The sequence below is a fragment of the Pristiophorus japonicus genome, chromosome 9, assembly GCF_044704955.1.
Source record: "Pristiophorus japonicus isolate sPriJap1 chromosome 9, sPriJap1.hap1, whole genome shotgun sequence".
Lineage (NCBI taxonomy): Eukaryota > Metazoa > Chordata > Chondrichthyes > Pristiophoridae > Pristiophorus > Pristiophorus japonicus.
In genome coordinates, this window is record NC_091985.1 from 165,452,834 (window position 1) to 165,478,166 (window position 25,333).

Genomic DNA, 25,333 nt, shown 5'->3' on the forward strand with positions numbered 1-25,333 from the left:
GGGATCCATCTCACTATATGGGGGAGGAATCTATCTCACTATATTGGGGGGCAGTCTATCTCACTTTATGGGGGGCAATCTATCTCACTATATGGGGGCGGGGCAATCTATCTCACTATATGGGGGGGCAATCTATCTCACTATATTGGGGGGGCAATCTATTTCACTATCTGGGGGCGCAATCGATCTCACTATATGGGGGGCAAACTATCTCACTATATGGGGGGGGAATCTATCTCACTATAAGGAGGGCAGTCTATCTCACCATATTGGGGGGGGCAATCTATCCCACTATATGGGGGGGGCATTCTATCTCACTATATTGGGGGGCAATCTATCTCACTATATGTGGGGGCAATTTATCTCACTATATGGGGGGGCGCATAGTATGTCACTATATGGGGGGCAATCTATCTCACTATATGGGGGGGCAATCTATCTAATTTTCGGTGGGGCAAACTATCTCACTATAAGGGGGGCAGTCTATCTCACCATAGTGGGGGGGCAATCAATCCCACTATATGGAGGGGCAATCTATCTCACTATATGGGGGGGGAATCTATCTCATTATACGGGGTGCAATCTATTTCACTATATGGAGGGGCAACCTCTCTCACTATATGGGGGTGCAATCTATCTCACTATATGGGGGGGCAATCTATTTCACTACATGGGGGTGGCAATCCATCTCACTGTATGGGGGGGGGGATCTATCTCACTATATTGGGGGGCAATCTATCTCATTTTATGGGGGGAGCAACTTATCTCACTACATGGGGGGGCAATCTATCTCATTTTCGGTGGGGCAAACTATCTCACTATAAGGGGGGCAGTCTATCTCACCATATTGGGGGGGGCAATCTACCCCACTACATGGGGGGGCAATCTATCTCACTATATGGGGGGGCAATCTCTCTCACTATATGGGGGAGGCAATCTATCTCACTATATTTGGGGGGGCAATCTATCTCACTGCATGGGGGGGACAATCTATCTCACTATATGGCGGGGGGCAATCTACCTCACTATATGGGGGGGGCGCAATCTATCTCGCTATATGGCGGGGGGCAATCTACCTCACTATATGGGGGGGCAATCTATCTCACTATATGGGGGGGCGCAATCTATCTCGCTATATGGCGGGAGTGCAATCTACCTCACTATATGGGGGGGGCAATCTATCTCACTATATGGGGGTGGCAAACCATTTCACTATATGCGGGGCAATCTAACTCACTATATGGGAGGGGCAATCTATCTCACTATATCGGAGGGGCAATCCATCTCACTATATTGTGGATCAATCTATCTCACTATATGAGTGGGCAATCTATGACACTATATGGGGGGCAATGTATCTCACAATTTGGGGGGGCAATCTATCTCACCATAAGGGGAGGGCAATCTATTTCAGTTTATGGGGGGACAATCTAATCTCACTATATGGGGGCAATCTATCTCACTATATTGGGGGGGGCAATCTATCTCACTATATTGGGGGGGGCAATCTATTTCACTATTTGGGGGGGCAATCTATCTCACTATATGTGGGGGGGGCAATCTATCTCACTTTTGGGGGGCAGTCCATCTCACTATATGGGGGGGTGGGAATCTATCTCACTATATCGGGGGGGGGCAATCTATCTCACTATATGGGGGGGGACAATCTATCTCACTATATGGGCGGGCAATGTAGCTCACTATATGGGGGGGTCAATCTATCTCACTAGATAGGGGGGGGCGATCTGTCTCACTACATGAGGGGGCAATCTATCTCACTATATAGAGGGGGCAATCTTTCTCACTATATGTGGGGGCAATCTAACTCACTATATGGGGGGGCAATCTATCTCACAACATGGGGTTGGAATCTGTCTCACTATATGGGAGGCGGCAATCTATCTCACTCTATGGGGGGGCAATCCATCACACTATATGGGGGGGGCAATCCATTTCACTTTTTTGGGGGGGCATTCTGTCTCACTATATAGGGGGCAATCCCTTTCACTATATGGGGGTGGAATCTATCTCACTATATCGGGGGGCAATCTATTTCACTATCTTGTGGGGCAATCAATCTCACTATATGGGGGGGAAATCTATCTCACTATATGGGGGGCAATCGATCTCACTATAAGGGGGGGGGGAATTTATTTCACTACATGGGGTGGCAATCTATCTCACTATATGGGTTGCGCAATGTATCTCGCTATATGGGGGGGGCAATGTATCTCACTATATGGGGGAGCAATCTATCTCACCAAATGGGGGGCGCAATCTATCTTGCTATATGGTAGGGGCAATGTATCTCGCTATATGGGGGTGCAGTCTATCTCACTATGTGGGTGGGGAGGCAATCTATCTCACTATACGGGGGGGGCAATCTATCTCACTATATGGGGGTGCAATCTATCTCACTATATGGGGAGGCAATCTATCTCACTATATTGGGGAGCAATCTATCTCACTATATGGGGGGGGGCAATCTATCTCACTATATTGGGTGGCAATCTATCTCACTATATTGGGGAGCAATCTTTCTCACTATATGGGGGGGGGCAATCTATCTCACTATAAGGGGGGGCAATCCATCTCACTACATGGGGGGCAATCTATCTCACGATGTGGCGGGGCAATCTATCTCACTATTTGGGGGGCAATCTCTCTCACTATATGGGGGGCAATCCATCTCACTATATTGTGGATCAATCTATCTCACTATATGGGTGGGCAATCTGTCTCACTATATGGGGGGGCAATGTATCTCACAATATGGGGGGGCAATCTATCTCACCATAAGGGGAGGGCAATCTATTTCAGTTTATGGGGGGACAATCTAATCTCACTATATGGGGGCAATCTATCTCACTATATTGGGGGGGCAATCTATCTCACTATATTGGGGGGGCAATCTATTTCACTATTTGGGGGGGGCAATCTATCTCACTATATGTGAGGGGGGCAATCTATCTCACTTTTGGGGGGCAGTCCATCTCACTATATGGTGGGGGTGGCAATCTATCTCACTATATCGGGGGGGGCAATCTATCTCACTATATGGGGGGGGACAATCTATCTCACTATATGGGCGGGCAATGTATCTCACTATATAGGGGGGCAATCTATCTCACTATATGGGGGGGTCAATCTATCTCACTAGATAGGGGGGCGATCTATCTCACTACATGGGGGGGCAATCTATCTCACTATTTAGAGGGGGCAATCTATCTCACTATATGTGGGGGCAATCTAACTCACTATATGGGGGGGCAATCTATCTCACAACATGGGGTTGGAATCTGTCTCACTATATGGGAGGGGGCAATCTATCTCACTCTATGGGGCGCAATATATCTCACTATATTGGGGGGGCAATTTGTGTCACCTTATGGGGGGGCAATCCATCACACTATATGGGGGGGGCAATCCATTTCACTTTTTGGGGGGGGCAATCTGTCTCATAGAAACATAGAAACATAGAAAATAGGTGCAGGAGCAGGCCATTCAGCCCTTCTAGCCTGCACCGCCATTCAATGAGTTCATGGCTGAACATGAAACTTCAGTACCCCCTTACTGCTTTCTCGCCATAACCCTTGATCCCCCGAGTAGTAAGGACTTCATCTAACTCCCTTTTGAATATATTTAGTGAATTGGCCTCAACTACTTTCTGTGGTAGAGAATTCCACAGGTTCACCACTCTCTGGGTGAAGAAGTTTCTCCTCATCTCGGTCCTAAATGGCTTACCCCTTATCCTCAGACTGTGACCTCTGGTTCTGGACTTCCCCAACATTGGGAACATTCTTCCTGCATCTAACCTGTCTAAACCCGTCAGAATTTTAAACGTTTCTATGAGGTCCCCTCTCATTCTTCTGAACTCCAGTGAATACAAGCCCAGTTGATCCAGTCTTTCTTGATAGGTCAGTCCCGCCATCCCGGGAATCAGTCTGGTGAATCTTCGCTGCACTCCCTCAATTGCAAGAATGTCCTTCCTCAAGTTAGGAGACCAAAACTGTACACAATACTCCAGGTGTGGCCTCACCAAGGCCCTGTACAACTGTAGCAACACCTCCCTGCCCCTGTATTCAAATCCCCTCGCTATGAAGGCCAACATGCCATTTGCTTTCTTAACCGCCTGCTGTACCTGCATGCTAACCTTCAATGACTGATGTACCATGACACCCAGGTCTCGTTGCACCTTCCCTTTCCTAATCTGTCACCATTCAGATAATAGTCTGTCTCTCTGTTTTTACCACCAAAGTGGATAACCTCACATTTATCCACATTATACTTCATCTGCCATGCATTTGCCCACTCACCCACTCACTATATGGGGGGCAATCCCTTTCACTATATGGGGGTGGAATCTATCTCACTATATAGGGGGGCAATCTATTTCACTATTTGGGGGGGGCAATCTATCTCACTATATGTGGGGGGTGCAATCTATCTCACTTTTGGGGGGCAGTCCATCTCACTATATGGGGGGGTGGCAATCTATCTCACTATATCGGGGGGGGCAATCTATCTCACTATATGGGGGGGGACAATCTATCTCACTATATGGGCGGGCAATGTGTCTCACTATATGGGGGGGCAATCTATTTTACTATACTGGGAGGGGGCAATCTATCTCACTATATGGGGGGAGAATCTATCTCACTATATGGGAGGAGGCAATCTATCTCACTATATGGGGGGGGCAATCTATCTCACTATATGGGGGGGGGATCTATCTCACTATATGGGGGGACAATCTATCTCACTATATGGGGAGGGCAATCTATCTCACTATATGGGGGGGGGATCTATCTCACTATATGGGGGGACAATCTATCTCACTATATGGGGGGGCAATCTATTTTACTATACTGGGAGGGGGCAATCTATCTCACTATATGGGAGGAGGCAATCTATCTCACTATATGGGGGGGACAATCTATCTCACTATATGGGGGGGGCAATCTATCTCACTATATGGGGGGACAATCTATCTCACTATATGGGGGGGGGCAATTTATCTCACTATATGGGGAGGCAATCTGTCTCCCTATATGGGGGGGGCAATCTATCTCACTATATTGGGGTGCAATCTATCTCACTGTATGGGGGGGCAATCTATTTCACTATACGGGGGGGCAATCTATCTCACTATATTGGGGTGCAATCCATCTCACTATATGGGGGGGCAATCTATTTCACTAAACGGGGGGGGTGGGGACAATCTATCTCACTATATGGGTGGGCAATCTATTTCACTATACTGGGAGGGGGCAATCTATTTCACTATACTGGGAGGGGGCAATCTATCTCACTATATGGAGGGGCAATCTATTTTACTATACTGGGAGGGGGCAATCTATCTCACTATATTGGGGGGCAATCTATTTTACTATACGGGGAGGGGGCAATCTATCTCACTATATGGGGGGGCAATCTATTTTACTATACTGGGAGGGGGCAATCTATCTCACTATATGGGGGGGCAATCTATTTTACTATACTGGGAGGGGGCAATCTATCTCACTATATGGGGGGGCAATCTATTTTACTATACTGGGAGGGGGCAATCTATCTCACTATATGGGGGGGGAATCTATCTCACTATATGGGAGGAGGCAATCTATCTCACTATATGGGGGGGGCAATCTATCTCACTATATGGGGGGGATCTATCTCACTATATGGGGGGGCAATCTATCTCACTATATGGGGGGGGATCTATCTCACTATATGGGGGGACAATCTATCTCACTATATGGGGGGGCAATCTATTTTACTATACTGGGAGGGGGCAATCTATCTCACTATATGGGAGGAGGCAATCTATCTCACTATATGGGGGGGGCAATCTATCTCACTATATGGGGGGGACAATCTATCTCACTATATGGGGGGACAATCTATCTCACTACATGGGGATAACCTGCCACAGTTGGGAACGAGCCACTCCTGGCATAATGTCTTCAGTCCTTGCTCGGTGCAGTTTCTGCGTGGCGTGAGCTGCAGTGGGGAGGCTGGCTTGATTTGCATATTCAGCCTCTCTCTCTCTTTTTCCCCCCGCCCAGTGCACTGCGCACGTCTCGTAGCAGGAAGGACCCGACCCAGCCAACCAACCAAAGCTTGCGGCTCTGAATCGGACGTGAGCCCGGAGTCCTGTGCACCTCTCCCGACTTCTGTCCCACCACCATGGCCACCCCACTGACAGACTCCGAGAGGCGGAAGCAGATCAGCGTAAGGGGCATCGCCGAGCTCGGGGACGTGGTGGAGCTGAAGAAAAGCTTCAACAGGCATCTGCATTTCACACTGGTCAAGGACAGGAATGTGGCCACCCCCCGGGACTACTACTTCGCTCTGGCTCACACCATCCGCGACCACCTGGTCGGACGCTGGATCCGTACCCAGCAGCATTACTACGAGAAAGATCCCAAGGTGAGTAATGGACCGCAATCCCCCCCCACCCCCCCCAAAGCAACCCAGCGCAGTGCCCTTCCTCCCCGGCCAGGGATCACTCACTGTTCCGCTGAAAGTGTTTACCCAACAATGCACTGGATAGTAACTCCTCCATTGCAATTACACTGTGCAAGAGGGAGGAAGAGAGAGGAACTTTATATACTGGTTAATGCAAAAACACCCTGACATTCATAGTTAAATTAGTTTTAAAACGGTGGAATGTTAAACAAACATGACCTCTCCCTCCCCCACCCACCCAATTTATTTTTGCATCCTCTTCACGTTCCACTTAAACATGTTCTGTGGCTTGTTTATGTTTTTTTAATTCGTTAGATCTCGCGGTCCAAAATAACAGATTTGGCGAGTTATAATGACATTTATTTTTTTAAACTTTCAACTTTCTTGTCCCGTTGTAATCCAGGCTGGTGCGGTTCTTCTTATTCTGTGATTAGTTTAATGGGGAAGCGCTTAGATTTGGGAGAAAACTCATGGAACCGGAGTTTGCACTGTGTGGCTTTGGCCAAATTTTAGTAAAATCTGGAAGGGAGTGTCCCACAATGTTCATGAAAAATACTCCTTTTCATTTGCTCATGTCTGATATCTTTAACATTTTATGTTTTTAGGCAGTACAGTCGATACAATATGTTAGAGGGTGAATGTGTGACATCCATGGAATGAAGGATTGATTTTGTGTCCTTTGGTTTCTCCCCCACCAACCCACCCACCCAATTTAAAAAAAAAAATGCTGCGTTCTCAAATTCCTTCGTGAGTAGAGGAAAAAATGATGAACGGATAACAAGTCCTTACTTCCCTGGGAGAGACGGTCATAGAGAAGTTGCAACACAGAAGTAGGCCACTTGGCCCATCCAATCCATGATGGTGTTTAAAATCACCTTTACCCACCCTTTTCCCATATTCTTTTTAACCTTTTTTTTCTTCTTCATCCACTTATCCTATCTTATGAACGCTGATAGTTTCTATGCCTGACTGGGGATCAGCAACATTCAATGTTTAGATTTTAAAATTCTCATCCCTGTGTTCAAATCCATCCATAGCCATGCCCTTCCTTATCTCTGTGACCTCCTCCGGCCCTGCAGCCCTCCGAGATCCCTGCGCTCCTCCAATTCTGGCCTCTTTCTCATCACCGATTTTAATCGCTCCACCATTGGCAATCGTGCCTTCAGCTGCCTGGGCCCTAAGCTCTGGAATTCTCTCCCTAAACCTCTGCCCCTCTCCTCTGTTAAGATACTCCTTAAAACCTACCTCTTGGACCAAACTTTTGGTCATCTGCCATAATATCTCATTATGGCAGATTCTGTTTGATAGTATTCCTGTGAAGCGCCTTGGGACATTTCTACTACATTAAAGGTGCTATATAAATGCAAGATGTTGTTGTTGCGGTACAAGCAATGGGGACCCAGAGCTCTTTTTAACCTCGCTCAAATGGTCAGTCATCGCCCAGGAAGAGGAAGCACTTGCAACCAATGTTACAGTAGCCAAGTAACAGATCCATTCTTTACTTGCACGTTTAAAAAAAGAATACACAGTTAAATAAAAGGATGTTAATCATAATTCCTCACAACCACTTTTTAAAAGAGGTGTTGATGGTGAAGTTTAAAAAAAAAAAATTCACTATTGATATTTCGAACACTTCTTGTTTTGCTGTTCTGCCGAATTTTTTTTGAGGGGGGGCGGGGGGAAGGGTTTTCCTGTTGTGTGCTATCTCTGGCAGAGAGGTTTGCTCCTGAACATTTAGCAGTGTTGCTGTGATACCAGCTTTAAAGAGATTGCTGTGAATTGAGGTGAGTTGATTTCCCATTCCACACCCCCCTTTCCCCATAGCCTCCCTCTCCTCTGCTAGAGGTGATCCAAAAGTCGGCTACCAGTGTCCTAACTCGCACCAAGTCCCGCTCACTCATCATCATCATCACAGGCAGTCCCTCGAGATCAAGGAAGACTTGCTTCCACTCTAAAAGTGAGTTCTCAGGTGGCTGTACAGTCCAATACGGGAATTACAGTGTCTGTAACAGGTACGGCAGACAGTGGTTGAAGGAAAGGGTGGGTGGGGAGCCTGGTTTGCCGCACGCTCCTTCCGCTGCCTGCGCTTGATTTCTGCATGCTCTCGACGATGAGGCTCAAGGTGCTCAGCGCCCTCCCGGATGCTCTTCCTCCACTTTGGGCTCTCTGCGCTGGCTTCCGGTTAAGCAACGTCTCGATATCAAAATTCTCATCCTTTATTTTCAAATCCCTCCATGGCCTCGCCCCTCCCTATTTCAGTAATCTCCTCCAGCCCCACAACCCCGTGAGATGTCTGCGCTCCTCTAATTCTGCTCTTCTGAGCATCCCTGATTATAATCGCTCAACCATTGGTGGCCGTGCCTTCTGTTGCCTCGGCCCCAGGCTCTGGAACTCCCTGCCTAAACCTCTCTGCCTCTCGACCTCTCTTTCCTCCTTCAAGATGCACCTTAAAACCAACCTCTTTGACCAAGCTTCCGGCGCTAATTTCTACTTCTGCGGCTCGGTGTCAAATTTTAATCTCATCATACACCTGTGAAGCGAATTGGGACGTTTCACTATGTTAAAGGCGCTATATAAATACACTTGTTGCTCACTCACAGGGCTGAGATGTGGAACTGTGCACATGGAAAATTACCCCTTGAGGCAGCCTTTTGGGCCTCCCGATACCAACTACCTATTTCTGTCCTCTCGTGAATTGTTTCTGCATATCCATTGAGCGCAGGTTATACGAATCTGCTGGAAGGAGATCCTGAGTCTGAGGGTGCTACATTTTATTTGTTGTACATTTGTTTTATTCAGTTCCTGTCCTACTGGAGTCTGCTCCTCTCTGTGGTTGAGAAGGGAGAGGAGGCGGAGGACCAATGCTATTCTATAACTGGCCACCAGAATGTGTGCATATTTCTGGGGTGACCCCTCTGATTCTTCCTCCCTTCCCCTGTAAAGGAATACCTGGTTGTAGTCAACAGCTTCCCCACAGCCAGATGGCTTTCAGGCCATTGATTGAGACAACCCTATCCTGACTGGGCTGAAATGTTTGTTGCTGCACTATCAAGGTGCGGCAGTATAAGTAACCCAAAATAAAACAAGAACTATTTGAATGCTCGGAATTCATTTATCTTACCCTTCTGTTTATATTTTAAAAGAAAATAAAGAACTTGCATTTATATAGGCCCTTTCATGACCTCAGGACCCACCCCCCCCCCCCCCCCCCCAAAAGGGCTTTACAGCCAATGTAATGCTTTTGCACTGTAGTCACTGTTGTAATGTAGGAAATATGACAGCCAATTTGCACACAGCAAGAGCTCTCAAATCGTTCACAAATAATCAGAAAGTCTGTTTTTATGTGATTTTGGTTGAAAGATCAGTTATGGTCAGGACTCCAGAAGAACTCACATGCTCTTCACATATGCCGTGAGATCTTTTATGTTCACCTCGGTTTAATGTCTCATCCAAAGGACGGCATCCCTGACAATGCAGCACTCCCTCAGTACTGCACTGGGAGTGCTCGGCTAGATTTTGTGCTCCAGTACCTGGAGTGGGGCTTGAACCCACAACCTTCTGACTCAGAGCCAAGGCTGACATCTGATTTAATATTGCAGCTATTGCTGAATCATTGTGAAATGAAAGAACAACAAAAATACTTTCCTTAAATGGTCCTGATCTAAAGGTTCTGGCCCCAAAACTAAGCACACGTGAGATTTAATCCAGCTACAATGCAGGGACTAGAAATGGTTCAGTGCATGAGAGAAGTTGGTGTTGAGACAAATTTAATTATTTAAATATTCCTCTGTTTTCATCATGTGTTTCTCATCCTTGAACTGATTAACAAAGCCTTCTATCTCTTGTGTTTGTCTCTGATTTGCTGTAGAATGCACATGCACTGTTAGATAAACTCCACCTTTGTCCTAATTGACCAGTATCCTCATGTAAACATTTTGAAATGTTGAGCCCCAACTCCTGGCACTTGACTCTAGTTTTGCAAATTACGAAACATAGAACTCACGTTTTCTGTTTCATCCTGAAACGTTTACTGCTTTCTTAACATTCTGACGTCACCAGTTCAATGCGTTGAGCTAACGTAATGAATGAAGACGCTTTTTCAGAAATATGATTCAACCCCAGTTTTAAACATGATTTTCGAAGCTTCCTCTTCCAATTCAAAATGCCTCACTTTATGAATGTGCTGCATATGCATTACTGAATTTTGGAAACTCAACTTTAACCAAGTTATTAGAATGCTAAGACAGGGAGTTGAAGTTTGATTTGAGTTGACAAGGACTGAGCTGGATCTGTATTCATTTTCAGTCAACAGAAAAGGTATTAGCCAGGTTTTGAGTTCATTAGACCCAGTCTGTGCTGATTTAATTGCTATCAATCAGTGTGTTGCTGTAATTGGTCTCTGCATCTCTGGGCGAGTGAGGAGAGTCAGTTTCTAGAAAGAAAGTTCAACTTGATCTTATATCGCACCTTTCATGATCTCGGGATGTCCCAAACTGCTTCACAGCCAATGAAGTACTTTTGAAGTGTTGTCACTGTTGTAATGTAGGAAAATTACAACAGCCAATGTTTAATGTTTCTTTGAAAGAACACACCTCTGACAGTGCAGCACTTCCTCAGCACTGCACTGGAGTGCCCACCTGGATTGTGTGCTCAAGTCTCTGTAGTGGAACTTTGAACTCCAAGACCTTCTGACTCCGAAGCGAGTGTGGTACCACAGAGCCCGGGCTGACGCAATACTCAAATGATTTACGTGGTATTTTTCATTTTGGGCAGCTGGTACTAAAGCCGGGTTTGTCAGTATAGTTCTACAAGTGTATTCAGAAAAAGGACATATTCAAGGAGGAACTAAGTGATGCAATCAGCCTGTTCTTTTGAAAACTGAGGCTTGTTTCTTAATTTTGCTCAGCGGATTCTCTGTTCTGCTTCGCTGAGGCTGTGGGTTTATCTTTGCATGCTGCAACATTTGGTATGTAATGTTACTGAGTCAAGCTTGAAAATGTTTTCTAGGATACAATGTGACGTGATTTGGGCATTTGTTTAAAATGTTTCACCCAAATAATCTTTTATTCACCGAGACTTTTTATTTGAATTTAAAAGGGAGCAACAGGACTGGAATGAATACCTTAGTGCAAATCAACACATAAAGGAATATAGGAACTGGAGTGGGCCATGCAGACCCTCGAGCCGGTTCCACCATTCAATTGGATCATGGCTGATCTATATCTTAACTCCATCTATTTTCCTGGATTCCATAACCCTTAATACCCTTACCTAACAAAAATCTATCTATTTATCTCAGTCTTAAAATTTTCAATATATCTAGTCTTAACTTTTTGAGGGAGAGTGTTCCAGTACAGTTTGTGTGAATTAGTGCTTCCTGATATTATTCCTGAACAGTCTAGATTTAATTTTAAGGTTAAGCCCCCTTGTTCTGGACTCGCCCACCAGAGAGAATAGTTTTTCTCTACGCTATTAAATTGTTTAGTCATCTTAAACACCTCAATTAGACCACCCCTTAATCTTCTATACTCAAGGGAGTTCAAGGCTAGTCTACAGAGCCTGTCCTCATAATTTCACCCTTTGAGCCCCGGTACGATTCTGGCGAATCTCCGGTGCACCCTCTCCAAAGCCGGAATACCCTTCCTGTGATGCAATGCCCAGAACTGAACCCAGCATTCCAGCATACTGTGAAGCAAAGGCTAAATACTGGAAATCTGAAATAACAACAGAAAATGCTGGGAACACTTGGCAGGTCAGGCAGCATCTGTGGAGAGAGAAACAGAGTAAACTTTTACAGATCGATAAGCTTTTATTGGAACAGAATAAAGCATGGATGTCCAATCCTTATACATCTCCATCCTCCAGCAGGACGGCCTGAGGGTGCTCCACTTCCTCCTCGAGCAGAGGCCCAACCAGTCCCCAACCTCCAGCATCTGCAGTATTTTGCAGTATAAAGCAAAGACCTGTTTTGTTGCAACCAAGACTGACAGCATCTTGGTGTAATATTTGCTGAGGGACATTTGATTGACCAGTTAGCCAGTAAGAAAATCAGCTGCTTTAATGCAGTTTTCTCATAGAATCACAGAAATTTACAGCACGGAAGGAGGCCATTTCAGCCCATCGTGTCTGCGCCAGCCGATAGAGCTATCCAACGATAGAGCTAATCCCACTTTCCAGCTCTCGGTCCATAGCTCTGTAGGTTACGGCACTTCACGTGCAGATCCAAGTACTTTTTAAATGTGGTGAGGGTTTCTGCCTCTACCATCCTTTCAGGCAGTGAGTTCCAGACCCCCACCACCCTCTGAGTGAAGAAATTTTCCCTCCAAACCTTCTACCAATTACTTTAAATCTATGCCCCCTGCTTGTTAACCCCTCTGCTAAGGGAAATAGGTACATCCATGTGGCATGGCACAATAAGAGCAGATCTCGTTAAGTTTGTATCTCCTGCAGAGTGACAAGATAATTTCACACTTGATGGAGTGAAGATCAAAGGAGGATTTAACATGTACAGGATACAGTAATAATCTCTCTGTTTTAGGTGTTGTTTGAGGGACAAATGTTGGCCAGTAGACCGAGGAGAACTCCCTAGCTCTTTCAAAATAGTACCACAGGATCTTTTATATAGGATTACGTAGTATATATGGCACAGAAACAGGCCATTCGGCCCAACCAGTCAATGCCAGTGATTATGCTCCACTCCAGCCTCTTCCCGTCTTTCCTCATCTAACTGTCAGCAGAACCCTCTATTCCCTTCTCCCTCATGCTTATCTAGCCTCCCCTTAAATGCATCTATACTACTTGCCTGAACCACTCCTCGTGGCAGCGAGTTCCACGCTCTCACCACCCTCTGGGTAAAGATGTTCCTTCTGAATTCCCTATTTGATTTGTTGGTAACTATTTTATAATCGATGGCCTCTAGTTTTGCTCTTCCCACAAGTGGAAACATTCTCTCTCTCTCTCCACTCTTTCATCATTTTAAAGACCTCTATCAGGTCACCCCTCAGCCTTTTGTCAAGAGAAAAGAGACCCAGCCTGTTCATCCTTTCCTGATAGGTATACCCTCGCATTTCTGGTGTCATCCTTGTAAATCTTCTCTGCAGACTCTCCATATCCTTTTTATAATATGGCGACCAGAACTACACGCAGTGCTCCAAGTGTGATCTAACCAAGGTTCGATACAAGTTTAGTATAACATCCGTACTTTACAATTGGATCCCTCTAGAAACAAACTCTAGTGCTTGGTTTGCTTCTTTTTATGTCCTTGTTAACCTGAGTCGCAACTTTTAGCGATTTGTGTATTTGTACTCCGAGATGCCTCTGCTCCTCTTCCCCACCCAGACTCTCACACCTTCAAGTAATAAATGACCTCCCTCTTCTTCCTAACAAAATGTAATACCTCACGTTTATCTGTGTTGAAATTAATTTTACAATTATATCTGTTTATCAATGTGCTCCTGTAATTTGTTGCAGTCCTTGTCAATATTGACTATCACCTCCAATTTGGTGACGTCGGCAAATTTAGAAATTGTGTTTTTGATTCCAAAGTCTAAATCTTTAATATAAATTATAAACACCAGTGGTCCCAGCACTGATCCTTGTGGAACACCACTACCCACCTTCTGCCACTGTGAATAGCCACCTTTTATCCTTCCCTAGTCTCTCTGCTTTCTGTCTTGAAGCCAGCTAGCTTGAAGCCAATCTGCTACTTGTCCCCTGATTCTGCATTCTCTGACCTTATTAGTCTATTATGTGGTACCTTATCAAAAACCTTTTTAAAAGTTAGATAAATTTCATCTACTGCATGACCCTTGTCTACGCTCTCTTACCTCTTCAAAAAATTCAATGAGGTTGGTCAAGCAAGACTTTCCCTTTTGAAATCCATGCTGACTATTCATTATTATATTTTTAAATGTAGGTATTATGTTAGCTATCCATCATCGGCAGTCCCTCATATCGAGGATGACTTGCTTCCACGTCAAAAAGGGATGAGTTCACAGGTGTTTCAATGAAGGACCTAATATTCCAGGTCCCGAACTACATCCTGAAGGGTGGAAGATGCCTGTGCGTGGATTTTTTTTTTAACGTGTGGTGACCGTTGTACACCAGCCACCACACGGGCTTGACAGAGCTCGGTCTTGGTCCAGTGGCAAGGATTACCCAAGACGACTGGAGACCAGCTCTGTTGCACGGACCCAGTGCGCGCACATATCGCAGTGTGGGCTGGCCCGTGCTCGCCTCTTCTGGGCCCCGATCACGTCGCTCCACGATCACTTGCCGCTTCAGCTGTATCTGTCCTCGCTCCAATCACCGACCTGGACCTTGGTGACGTCCAATCCAATCCAGTCGCCCTCTTCATAGCCATCGCCCTCCTGCACCAGCTCGCGCCATACCTTGCAGTGGCATGCCTCCACACTGCCCATGGCTGCTGCTCGCCACTCCTTTTATGGCCCCGACCTGCCGCTGATGGTCTCCAGCTGATCGGGGCTGCTATCCACCTCTGGCACTACACCTTTTTAAAAAAAAAAAATTATTAAATATGATATGTCGTAATGCACCTGCTACTTCCCTATATTCTTTTAAAATGCGCGGATGTAATCCGTCCGGACCAGGGTATTATTCCTCTTTGAATTTGATTATTTTATTTAACATATCTCTTTAGAAATGAAATAAATGCATTTAAAATAATCTCCTGATCCAATGTCATGTCCACCTGTTCTATCTGCCTGGTAAATACTGAAGCAAAGTCATTATTTAATATTTCTACCATCTCTCTCTTGTTGCCTGTGGTATTATCCTGTCCATCCCTTAGTGGCACTATTCCTATCCCGACCTTTTTTTTTTTATTGCTGTGCCTATAAAATATTTTACTATTTTGTTTTTATGTTCCTTGATCATTTAATTTCTTGGTTCCTCTTTGCTTTCCTAATTTGTTTTTTGACTTCTAATCTTTGTTTTCTTCCTTATCATGCTCTTTCCTCACCCTCAATTTTTCCCTTGTGGCTTTATTCATCCATGTGGTCCCATTAGTGCTTATTTTTTTTTACATCGACTTGAGAGGGCAGACAGGGCCACGGTTTAACGTCTCATCCTGGATTAAGTGCTTGTGTCTCTGAAGTGGGGCTTGAACCCACAACCTTCTGGCTCGGGCTACCACTGAGCCAGGGCAGGATAATTTAGCTTAATAGCAGAGGTGCAAGTAGGCTGGGCCCTTCGGTGTGCTCAAACACCACCTGAAATTTCTGAGATTTTAAAAAGTATTGGACCACTCCTGAAAGATCGCGCTTTCGATCACCAGTGTAACATGGAGAGACAGTGCATGTTACATAAGAACATAAGAAATAGGAACAGGAGTAGGCCATACGCCCCCTCGAGCCTGCTCCGCCATTCAATAAGATCATGTCTGATCTGATCATGGACTCAGCTCCACTTCCCCGCCCACTCCCCTTATCGCTCAAGAAACTGTCTATTTTTGACTTAAATTTATTCAATGTCCCAGCTTCCACAACTCTCTGAGGCAGCGAATTCAACAGATTTACAACCCTCTGGGAGAAGAAATTCCTCCTCATCTATGTTTTAAATGGGCGGCCCCTTATTCTATGATCATGCCTTCTAGTTTTTTCAGAGCTGGCCAGTTCTGCAATTTGACCAGTGATGAAGCAAGAATGACTTTATATTCGAATAATGTGGTGAATAATCGATTAGCTGAGTTTGCACTTCTAAATGTATGGGGAATTGCAGCAAAGTTATTGACAAGTCCAGCCAAACATAGCTGGCACTTGGACTTCATGCTTTAGAGTTTTTGTGCGACAAGACTTTTGTTTCATTTGGTTTAAAAGGAGAACTTGCATTTATATAGTGCCTTTCACAACCTCTGGTCGTTCCAAAGCACTTTACAGCCAGTGAAGTACTCATGAAGTGTAGCCACTGTTGTGATGTAGGGAAACGCAGCAGCCAATCCGTGCACAGCAATGTCACACAAACATCAATGAGATAATGATCATATAATCTATTTGTGACATTGGTTGAGAGATAAAAAGTGTGCAAATTGGCATTTGCTCTCTGACATGTCTCCCATGTTACAACAGTAACTATTACAAAAGTATTTCATTGGCTGTAATGCACTTTGGGACATCCTGAAGTTGTGAAAGGTGCTATCGAAATGCAGGTTCCTTCCTTCCTTCCTTGTACAGCTGCTTTTATATTGGTTCAAATGCTGCGCTGCCCCCAACATTAAAAAAACTGCTAAATATTTCAGCTCTGCAGTGACCACAAGTACTGTGTGTGTAACCGCCCCAACCACAACGGAACGTTCACGACTTTGGTGAGCCCAAGGTCGGTGAGTGGCGAGCTTTACACAGGAATTCCTACTTTTTAAACGGGAGACGTGTAATGGCTTCTGTGCGGGTGGAAAGTTATTGACCATTCACATGGCTTGTTAGTAGCGTTCTAAAGACGAGCATTCTAAAGGCATGCACCAAGTACAGCACTGAGCAAGCCTATGCATTTTATCTGTAGCCTTGAACAGTCCATTACTAGTAAATGCAGTAAACAAGGCATCAAATAGATGCATGTCAGATCATTACAAAGCTCGGTGGCAATTTCCCAACCTCCCCCCTCGTTTTTCTCTCCTGACAACGCTGAGTCACGCAGTGAAAACAATTTCAAAAGCGGCTGGCCATCCTCCAGTATTTTCCCAAATGGCTATTTATGGCAAAGCCTGGAGAACGAGTGTTAACATACTGTTGACTTTGGAGAGATGTCACAGCTGGCCCACCTTCCACCCTCCTTGCACTTCGAGCTCGTCCATAACTCTGCAGTCTGTATCCTAACTCGCATCATTCAGCCATCAGCCCTGTGCTCGCCGACCTACATTGGCTCCCGGTCCACCAACATCTCCATTTTAAAATCCTTGTTCAAACCTATCCATGGCCTCGCCCCTTCTAGTTCTGTAATCTCTTCCAGTCCTACAACACCCAGAGAACTGAGTTTCTCCAATTCTAGCCTCTTGCCTGTTATGTCTCAAATAAAGCAATGTGACTGAGTACTGTAGACTTGAGTAAAGTGTGACCTTAGTCTCTTTATTCTGACTCCAGAGTGTTGGTACATCATGGGAGGCCTGCTTATATCCAGTGCTCCCAAGGGATGCTGGGATCCCATGGGACTCCAACAGATGCGCCCTCTGGTGGCGGTGGAATACTGGTTACAAGGTGTTGCATACATAACATTGTCCATCCCCCACTTTCTTTGCCCCACTATTGCCTTCAGCTGTATAGGTCCCAAGTTCTGGAATTCTCTCCCTAAACTTCTCCACCTCTCCCCCTTTAAGATAATGCTTAAAACCTATCCCTTTGGCCATGCTTTTGGTCACATGTCCTGTCCTATGGCTCAGTGTCTAGTTTTGTCTGATGATGTTCCTGTGAAGCATCTTGGGATGTTTTACTACTTTTAAATGCGCTATATAAATGCAAGTTGTTGAGCTCTGTCTGGCCCTCCCACAACCCCATACACCTGCAGTGTCCAAGGGGAAGAAGCATTGGACAGTGGTCAGGAGCAGGCACCTAAGTAAATACATTGCCTCTCTCTACCTGCCTGGTTCACTGAGGCCAATTGTCGTGTCTTGTCACAAGAGAATAATTCTTTTCACCTGTCTTTTATTTCAAGTAGCTTAACATTACAAACTTGTGGCGAATTGCGGAGGGCACACAGAATCTGCAAAGGGATATAGACAGGCTAATTGAGTGGGCAAACATTTGGCAGATGTGAGAAAGTGTGAGGTTATCCACTCTGGCAGGAAAAATAAAAAAAGCAAATTATTATTTAAATGGAGAGAAATTACAAAGTGCTGCAGTACAGAGGGACCTGGGAGTCCTTGTGCATGAAACACAGTCATGTATCCTACATGTTTATTGCTGGTACTATTACACATGATGTACCACCAGAGGGCGCTGCAGTGGGAGACTCGTAGGTTACCGGTACAGATGTGCCAGGCCTAGTATAAAAGACAGGCCACCATGTGTGATCCTCACTCTGGAGTTACAAATAAAGGACTAACTACAGTTCAAGTACAACACATTGCCTCATGGAGTCATTATCAGAGCATCTAAAGACATAACCGTTAGTATGCAGATACAACAAGTAATCAGGAAGGCAAATGGAATGTTGGCCTTTATTGCAAGGGGGATAGAGTATAAAAGCAGAGAAGTCCTGCTACAACTGTACAGGGCATTGGTGAGGCCACACCTAGAGTACTGAATACAGTTTTGGTCTCCTTATTTAAGGAGGAATATACTTGCATTGGAGGCAGTTCAGAGAAGGTTCACCTTGGTTGATTCCTGAGATGAAGGGGTTGACTTATGAAGAAAGGTTGGGCCTAAACGGATTAAAGTTTAGAAGAATGAGAGGTGATCCTATTGAAACATATCATCATAGGCAGTCCCTCAAATCGAGGATGACTTGCTTCCACGTCAAAAAGTTCACGGGTGTTTCAATGATGGAGCTAAAATTCCAGGTCTCGAACTAAATCTTGAAGGGTGGAAGATGCCTATGCATGGATTTTTTTTTAATGTGTGGTGGCCGTTGCACACCAGCCACCACACGGGCTTGACAGAGCTCAGCCTTTATCAAGTGGCAAGGGTTAACCAAGATGACTGGAGACCAGCTCTGCTGCACGGACCTAGTGCGCACACATATCACAGTGTGGGCTGGCCCGTGCTGCCCCTGGGCCCTTGCCTCTTCTGGGTCCCCAAACTCACACCTATCCTGGGCCCCGATCACATCCCTCTACAATCTCTCGCCGCTCCTTCAGCCCGACCTCGCCGCTCCTTCACCCCGACCTTGCCGCTCCTGCTGTCTGCCCACGCTCCAATCACCGACCTGGACCTTGGTGATGTCCCTTTTCACTGCCGTTGCTCTCCTGCTCCAGCACGTGCTGCTCCCTGGAGTGGTAGGGCCACCAGCTGCTCCTTCCACTCCCTGGCCTACTCCGATGGTGCTCGCAGACCAGGGGGCTGACTGGGGGAGCTTGACAAGGTAGATGCAGAGAGGATGTTTCCCCTCGTGGGGGAATCTGGAACTATTGGGGGGCATAGTTTCAGAATACGGGGTCTCCCATTTAGAACGGAGATGAGGAAGAATTTCTTCTCTGAGGGTCGTAAATCTGAGGAATTCTCTGCCCCAGAGAGCTGTTGAGGCTGGGCCATTGAATATATTTAAGGTGGAGATAAACAGATTTTTGAGCGATAAGAGTTTGAAGGGTTATGGGGAGCGGGCAGGGAAGTGGAGCTGAGCCCAAGATCAGATCAGTCATGATCTTATTAAATGGCAGAACAGGCTTGAGGGGCCAAATGGCCTCCCCTTGCTCCTATTTCTTATATTCTTATGAATTGAAAAAGGAAAACTGGGAAAGATTTTCAAGGTAAATTCGCCTGCTGATGTATATTTGCATGCTGATATGGTACCAGTGTATATTAGAGCGCTGATCTGATTTTGGTGTATGTTTGTGTGCTGATAGGGTACTGGTTTATATTAGACGATGACACAGCCTTGCTTGACCCCAGTCCGGATGTGGATTGGGTCTGTGGTGGATCCGTTGGTCAGGATCACGGCTTGCAGGTCATCGTGGAGCAGACGGAGGGTGGTGACAAACTTTTGAGGGCTACCGAAACTGAGGAGGATGCGCCATAATCCCTCACTGTTGATAGTGTCAAAGGCCTTTGTGAGGTCAAAGAAGGCCATGTACAAGTGTTTGTTCCTTGCATTTCTCTTGTAGTTGTCGGCTGGTGAAGATCATGTTGTACCCCTTAATGGACGGAATCCGCATTGCGACTCTGGGAAGAGTTCGTCAGCCACAGGGAGAAGACGATTGAGGAGGATTCTTGCAATGACTTTCCCTGTGGCCGACAGCAGAGAGATTCCTTTGTAGTTACCGCAGTCGGACTTGTCCCCTTTCTTGAAGATGTTCACGATTACGGTGTCTGAGATCTCATTCCTTCTAGATAAGAGAAATTAGTTTGTGTATTCGTGCCAATAGTGCTTCTCCGCCATGCTTTAGTACTTTGGCGGGAATTCCATCTGCTCCTGTTGCCTTGTTGTTCTTCAGCTGATGCATGGCCTTTTCTACCTCGTGCAGGAGCGGGGTAATACTGAGATGGTGGCAGGTAGCATGCTGCGGGTTGGTGCGTCATCGCACCAACGCTCTTCTCAATCTTCCTTGCTGCAATGCTTCATCTCGCCCTCCGCAAGCTCCCCGCTGGAGTGGAGCTAAATTATAGAACAAATGGGAATCTGTTCAACCTCTGCCGCCTCCAGACAAGATCCAAGGTCGTCCCATCCTCTGTCATTGAACTGCAGCACGCAAAAGACGCTTGTGTCTGCGCACACTTGGAGGCCGAACTCCAAGCCATCGTCGTCACCTTCACCGAAGCGTACGAAAGAATGGGCCTTACACCAAACATCCGTAAGACAAAGGTCCGCCACACAACACTGCCCCCGATTATCAAAATCCACAACGAGGCCTTGGACAACGTGGACTGTTTTCCATGCCTCAGGAGCCAACTGTCAGCAAGGGCAGACATTGATGACTCGGTCCAACACTGCCTTCAGTGTGCCAGTGCAGCCTTCAGTCTCCTGAGGAAGAGAGTGATTGAAGACCAGGGCCTCAAATCTGGCACCAAGCTCATGGTCGACAGAGCAATGGTGATACCTGCCCTCCTATATGGCTGAGCCATGGACTATGTACAGCAGACACCTCAAAACGCTTGAGAAGTACCATCAGTGCTACCTCCGCAAGATCCTGCAAATCCATTGATAGGAATAGACGGAGCAACGTCAGTGTTCTCGCTCAGACCAGCATCGCAGCATTGACCCCGCTCGATCAGCTCCATTGGGCGGGCCACATCATCCACATGCCCGACACGAGACTCCCAAAACAAGCGCTCTACTCGGAGCTCCGACACAGCAAGCAAGCCCCAGGTGGGCAGAGGAAACACTTCAAGGACACCCTCAAAGCCTCCTTGATAAAATATGCAACATCCTTTCCTCCCCCCCCCCCCCCCCCCCCCCCCACACCAGGATCTGGGAATCCCTGGCCCAAGACTGCCCAAAGTGGAGGAAGAGCATCTGGGAAGGCGTTGAGCACCTCGAGTCTCGTCGCCGAGATCATGCAGAAATCAAGCGCAGGCAACCAGACTCCCCATCCACCGTTTCCTTCAACCACTGTCTGCCCCATCTGTGACCGAGACTGTAATTCCCGTATTGGACTGTACAGTCACCTGAGCAGTCACTGAGTGGAAGCAAGTCTTCCTCGACTCTGAGGGACTGCCTATCATGGTTATATTAAAGTGCTGATACATTACTGTTATATATTTGCGGGCTGATGTGATATTGGTTTATTTTCAACCTGCCATTTACAGGATCGTGCATCTGCAATAATTTTACTGTGCTTCAGATCCAAATTAAAGGCTGTTTCATGAGCGTTCTGCTCCCAATTTCTGTAAATCCTTCAACCCACCCTCTCAACAATGAAAAACAGTGATTAGTGAGTCACATGAACCAGAAAGATTAGATGTTTACATGTTAATTTGAAGCTTTTCATAACCTGAGTTAATGTATACTATTTATTTGAAAGTGTTTACATTCTTTGTCAGATGCAAATGTCTGTTTGCCTTGTTCCTTTCTTGCTGAGGACACTAGATTAGAAAAATAACGACGAATGTTCAGCTGGATGTATAGGACATTGAGGAGGTTTAGACCTTGCTGCAAACTGGCCCTTGTACGAGTCAGAAAACCTTCTAATAGCCCATCTTGAAATTTTTTTATTTTTTATTATTCAGTCCAGGATGTGGGCGTCGCTGGCAAGCCCAGCATTTATTGCCCATCCCTAATTGCCCTTGAGAAGGTGGTGAGCCGCTGCCTTGAACCGCTGCAGTCCGTGTGGTGAAGGGACTCCCACAGTGCTGTTGGGGAGGGAGTTCCAGGATTTTGAGCCAGCGACGATGAAGGAACGCGGTGTACTTCCAAATCAGGATGGTGTATAACTTGGAGGTGAAGGTGTTCCCATGCGCTTGCTGCCCTGGTCCTGCTACGAGGCTGCAGTGACTTGGACAGGTTTGGTGAGTGGGCAAATACATGGCAGATTCAGTATAATGTGGCTAATTTGTGAGGTTATCCACTTTGGGGGCAAAAACACGAAGGCAGAATATTATCTGAATGGCGGCAGATTAGGAAAAGGGGAGGTGCAGCGAGACCTGAGTGTCATGGTTCATCAGTCATTGAAAGTTGGCATGCAGGTACAGCAGGAGGTGAAGAAGGCAAATGGTATGTTGGCTTTCAGAGCAAGGGGATTTGAGTATAGGAGCAGGGAGGTCTTACTGCAGTTGTACAGGGCCTTGGTGAGGCCCTACCTGGAATATTGTGTTCAGTTTTGGTCTCCTAATCTGAGGAAGAACATTCTTGTTATTGAGGGAGTGCAGCGAAGGTTCACAAGACTGATTCCAGGGATGGCTGGGCTGACATATGAGGAGAGACTGGATCAACTGGGCCTTGATACACTTTAGAAGGATGAGAGGGGATCTCATAGAAACATATAAGATTCTGATGGGACTAGATAGGTTAGATGTGGGAAAAATGTTCCCGATGTTGGGGAAGTCCAGAACCAGGGGACACAGTCTTAGGATAAGGGGCAGGCCATTTAGGACTGAGATAAGGAGAAACTTCTTCACTGAGTTGTTAACCTGTGGAATTCCCTGCCGTAGAGAGTTGTTGATGCCAGTTCATTGGATATATTCAAGAGGGAGTTAGATATGGCCCTTATGGCTAAAAGGATCAAGGGGTATAGAGAGAAAGCAGGAAAGGGGTACTGAAGGAATGATCAGCCATGATCATGTTGAATGGTGGTGCAGGCTCGAAGGGCCGAAGGGCCGAATGGCCTACTCCTGCATCTATTTTCTATGTTTCCATGTTTCTAGGTAGTAGAGGTCGCAGGTTTGGGAGATGCTGCCGAAGTAGCCTTAGCGAGCTCCTGCAATGCATCTTGTGGATATTACACACTGCAGCCGTGGTATGCCAGTGGACGGAGTGAATTTTAAAGGTGTTGGTTAGGGTGCCAATCAAGCAGGCTGCCTTGTCCTGGATGGTGTCGAGCTTCTTGAGTGTTGGAGCTGCAGTCATCCAGGCGAGTGGAATGTATTCCATCACACTCCTGATTTGTGCCTTGTAGATGGTGGAACGACTTTGGGGAGTCAAGAGGTGAAACACTCACTGCAGAATAACCAGCCTCTGACCTGCTCTTGTTGCCACAGTATTTATGTGACTGGACCAGTTAAGATTCTGGTCAATGGTGACCCCCAGGATGTTGATGGTGGGGGATTTGGCGTTGAATGTAAAGGGGCGGTGGTTAGACTCTCGCTTGTTGGAGATGGTCATTGCCTGGCACTTGTGTGGCACAAATGTTACTTTCCACTTGTCAGCCCAAGCCTAAATGTCATCCAGGTTTTGCTGCATGTGGGCACGGACTGCTTCATTATCTGAGGAGTTGCGAATGGCACTGAGCACTGTGCAATCATCAGCGAACATCCCCACTTCTGACCTTATGATGGAGGGAAGGTCATTGATGAAGCAGTTGAAGATGGTTGGGCCTGGGACTCTGCCCTGAGGAACAGCTGCAGCGATGTCCTGGGACTGAGATGGTTGGCCTCCAACAACCAGAACCATCTTCCTTTGTGCGAGGTATGACTCCAGCCAGTGGAGAGTTTTCCCCCAGATTCCCATTGACTTCAACTTTATTAGGGCTTCTTGATGCCACACTCAGTCAAATGCTGCCTTGATGTCAAGGGCAGTCAATCTCGCCTTACCTCTGGAATTCAGCTCTTTTGTCCATGTTTGGACCAAGGCTGTAATGAGGGCTGAGCCCAAACTGCGCATCATTGAGCAGGTTATTGGTGAGTGTTGCGTGATAGCATTGTCGACGACACCTTCCATCACTTTACTGATGATTGAGAGTAAACTGATGGTGCGGTAATTGACCGGATTGGAGTTGTCCTGCTTTTTGTGGATGGAACATACCTGGGTAGTTTTCCACATTGTCGGATAGGTGCCAGTGTTGTAGCTGTAGTGGAACAGCTTGACTAGAGGCGCGGCTAGTTCTGGAGCACAAGTCTTCAGCACCTCAGCCTGGATGTTTGCAGTATACAGTGCGCTCAGCCGTTTCTTGACACCACGTGGCATGAATCGAATTAGCTGAAGACTGGCTTCTGATGGTGAAGGAGGCCGATATTGATCATCCATTCGGCACTTCTGGCTGAAGATGGTTGCAAACGTTTCAATCTGAAACACTACTGGACACCAGGGAGTTGAGTGTGTGTGACTGACCTGTTTCTTCACCTCCCCACCCACTCTCCAAAACTGTCAAGCACCTTGCCCTATACCCTATCTCTGGTCTATACCACTGTGCGCCACAAGGGATTGAATGAAAAATAGCTGACCTCCGATTACTTCCCGATGCAGGGGATGGGACACTTCAATTCCCTCCCACCCTCTCTCTCATCTCACATCATTTTTGCCAAATGTCAGGGATTAGATGCTTAAAAATCCATTTCTCCTTTCCCTGACCCCACTCCATCATATTACCAGGGATCAGACATTTGCAGTCATTATCTCCATCACAGGCCATCAGGGTTTGTCATAAGATGCACTACAGTATGCACTTTCCATTACCCGCTGTGAACCACAGACTGGAGTTGTAACTGACCCTTCGCCGCCTTCCACTCCCTCCTCCAACCAATCAACCCGCCCAAAATTAAATGAACACTGCCCATGATCTGCAGCAATTTGAATGCAATACAAAACAGACGAGGATACTCAAGTTACG

General features: G+C 46.3%; 1 protein-coding gene across 1 annotated transcript in view; it reads left to right on the forward strand.

Moving 5' to 3' along the window:
* The first annotated feature begins 6,074 nt into the window (after positions 1–6,074).
* The window catches only part of LOC139273962 (glycogen phosphorylase, brain form-like), a 118,648-nt gene continuing 99,389 nt past the window's right edge, over positions 6,075–25,333 (forward strand). Inside the window, exon 1 of the mRNA XM_070891035.1 lies at positions 6,075–6,429. Coding sequence (XP_070747136.1) covers positions 6,187–6,429 — 243 coding nt within the window. The 5' untranslated portion in view covers positions 6,075–6,186. The remainder of the gene's footprint in view (positions 6,430–25,333) is intronic.